The sequence below is a fragment of the Heteronotia binoei genome, chromosome 5, assembly GCF_032191835.1.
Source record: "Heteronotia binoei isolate CCM8104 ecotype False Entrance Well chromosome 5, APGP_CSIRO_Hbin_v1, whole genome shotgun sequence".
In the NCBI taxonomy this organism is placed as follows: domain Eukaryota; kingdom Metazoa; phylum Chordata; class Lepidosauria; order Squamata; family Gekkonidae; genus Heteronotia; species Heteronotia binoei.
The window spans coordinates 111960049-111962518 of NC_083227.1; the positions used below are offsets into that span (position 1 = coordinate 111960049).

Sequence of the window (2470 nt, forward strand, 5' to 3'; positions counted from 1 at the left end):
CCCTATATAAAGCAAGTAGGAGTCAAAGGAATTCTAGGCTGCCGAGAGAGCTTGGACACTTGCACAGATTGCATATCAAGGTCAGTACAAGTCATATTCTTAGCCTTTTTCAGGAAAAATATGAGATACAATTATGTTTCCAAAAATACCAGGAGGTTTACTGATCTATAGTTTAAAACTGGCGTAGTGTATAGGACAAAGTAAGACTCAACAGAGGCAGATGGAGCTTTTGTATACATGTGCTATTTACCACATCTTAGAGAAATAAATTTCATAGGTTCTGGATCTGATTCAGCATCTTTGTGATGCTTTTATAAACCCACTATACACAAGTAGAAGAATACTCTAATCATAAATATGTTTTGCAAAAAAAATATCATGGGAGATGTGTGCATGTTTTGGGGTAGCTAAGCAAATCCTCATAGGAGCTTCAAGAGGACCAGGTCCCTCTCCTCCCATCCTTTTAAACTGTGAGGTAGCAGTCTTCCTGGCAACTTAAAGGGCCATTGGAGGAGTATACTGAGCTTAGAAGCATTTTTATGGTGCTTGTCTCACTCAGTTTTAAGGAACTTGGTTAATCTTTTTTAGACTGTAGTAGCTGCAAGTCTAGAAGCTATACAAAAACAAACCAACCACTTGCTGAAGAAGAAACTGCCATTAAACTTTTAGAGGATCTTAATTATTCCTATGTTGTCTGAACCTTCTACCAAAAAATAATGTACATAATTGAGCTTTGTGGGAAATAAAGCATTTAGTTTCTGGGCAGGGTCTGGGGATACAGCCCAAAGTATCTAGCAGTTTGTGGTTGGTCTGCAAATATAGTTCAGCACAAAACTTGCCTATTTACAGCTTTTAAAAATCTGCTGGGAAGAATGGGTCAGAAAAGCAGCATTACCACTTGCTTTTGTGGCACGTTGTTCAAAAGCAAAAAACTGGCCAGGTTGGTTTGTGTGTACCTGCCTGCTACCTACTACTGAGGTTTGGACAGCTAGTGCTTTAATACTAGGAAGATTGAAAACATGTTTTAATAATTGATGCAAAGTAGCCCTGCATCCCTTTTTACTTGTAAAATTTGTTAATGCTTCTAGGTATGCTTTTGTTTCATTGTGCTCTTCTGATTTTTCTCATGGCAGAGTGAATTTCTACAAAGAAAAAGCTGCTTTCCCCTTTGCAGCTCCTCACCAAACAGTGCAAGATGAATAAAATTATTGTTTATGAACATGTAGACTTTAAAGGACTCCACAGAGAATTTACTTTGGATGTTCCTGACCTACACAGCATGGACTTTGGAGACTGCATATCCTCCCTCAAGGTGATTGGGCAACCATGGCTGGCCTTCAATGACTCAGACTACAAAGGCCTGGCCCATGCATATGAAGAAGGAGAATATAACCACATTGGCCAAAATGACAGTATTTCTTCTCTCCAGCTAGTGAGTGAAGACCTAGAACATCCTCAGATTACACTTTTCGACAAACCAAACTTTGAAGGAGCAAGCAAAATAATAACAGAGGAAACCAACCTGCTTTATGGATATTTCAATGATAAGGCATCTTCTCACATTGTCCAGAAAGGTGTCTGGCTATTGTATGAACATGCAAATAGAAAGGGCTGGCAATATATAGCTCGGGAAGGAGATAAACTTTCCAATTATGAATCTGTGTTTCATTTTAATAAGAAGTGTTCCCATGTGTATCCGCTTCAAGGTGGTCGGGCCACAATCACTTCCAACATCTTATGGGATAGCCAGAAAATAGAAAGTGAGAGGGAAGTAGTGATTGATGAGATAAAAGGTGTTAACAACACAGATTTTGAGCAGACATTTACCACCACTACCAGCAAAATATATGAATCAGCCACTAGTCACAGTTTCAAGTTAAAACTTTCAGGTCTTAAAGTAAATGAGAGCTTCTACTTAAGCATTGGTCCAAGTACTAATCTCAAGGTGGAAAAAGGAAACATAGATTCTATGGTTACTGTAGACAAAGTCGAGGTGATCATGCCAGCCAATATCCCACCACATTCAGAACTCAACATCCGTGTGATCAGGAAAGTGGTCACTGCATCTGTTCCTGTGGAACTAACCATTACCAAGAATGGGAAATCAAAGACAGAATGTGGAGAATATCGTAGTGTATCAGGAAGCAACATCAGTGCCAGATATATTATGAAGCCAGTTCAGAAAAAAGTGTAGTCTTTCATCACACACACATATATTAACACCCAATCGTCCTTTAGAATATCCATATAATCAAGAAGGGGATTACAGTTTATGTGGAACAGACCATTTTTCAGAATGCAAGGTTAAGACATGGGATTATATATACATCTCCCTAATTTCTTCTGAGTATTTAACCAAGCCTCATGGATGTAAAGTTCTATGTACCTGAGGAAGTGATCTCTGACTCATGATGAAACAAATTTTGTGAGTAATTAAGGCGCTACCAGACTCCTGTGACTGTATAACTGA

The 2470-nt window shown here is 38.7% G+C and overlaps 1 protein-coding gene across 1 annotated transcript; it reads left to right on the top strand.

Moving 5' to 3' along the window:
• Window positions 1–1133: 1133 nt before the first annotated feature.
• On the top strand, window positions 1134–2212 carry LOC132571505 (epidermal differentiation-specific protein-like). The gene has a single exon (XM_060238305.1). It carries the CDS (start codon window positions 1196–1198, stop codon window positions 2192–2194), a length of 999 nt encoding a protein of 332 aa, XP_060094288.1. The 5' UTR covers window positions 1134–1195; the 3' UTR covers window positions 2195–2212.
• Window positions 2213–2470: the final 258 nt, after the last annotated feature.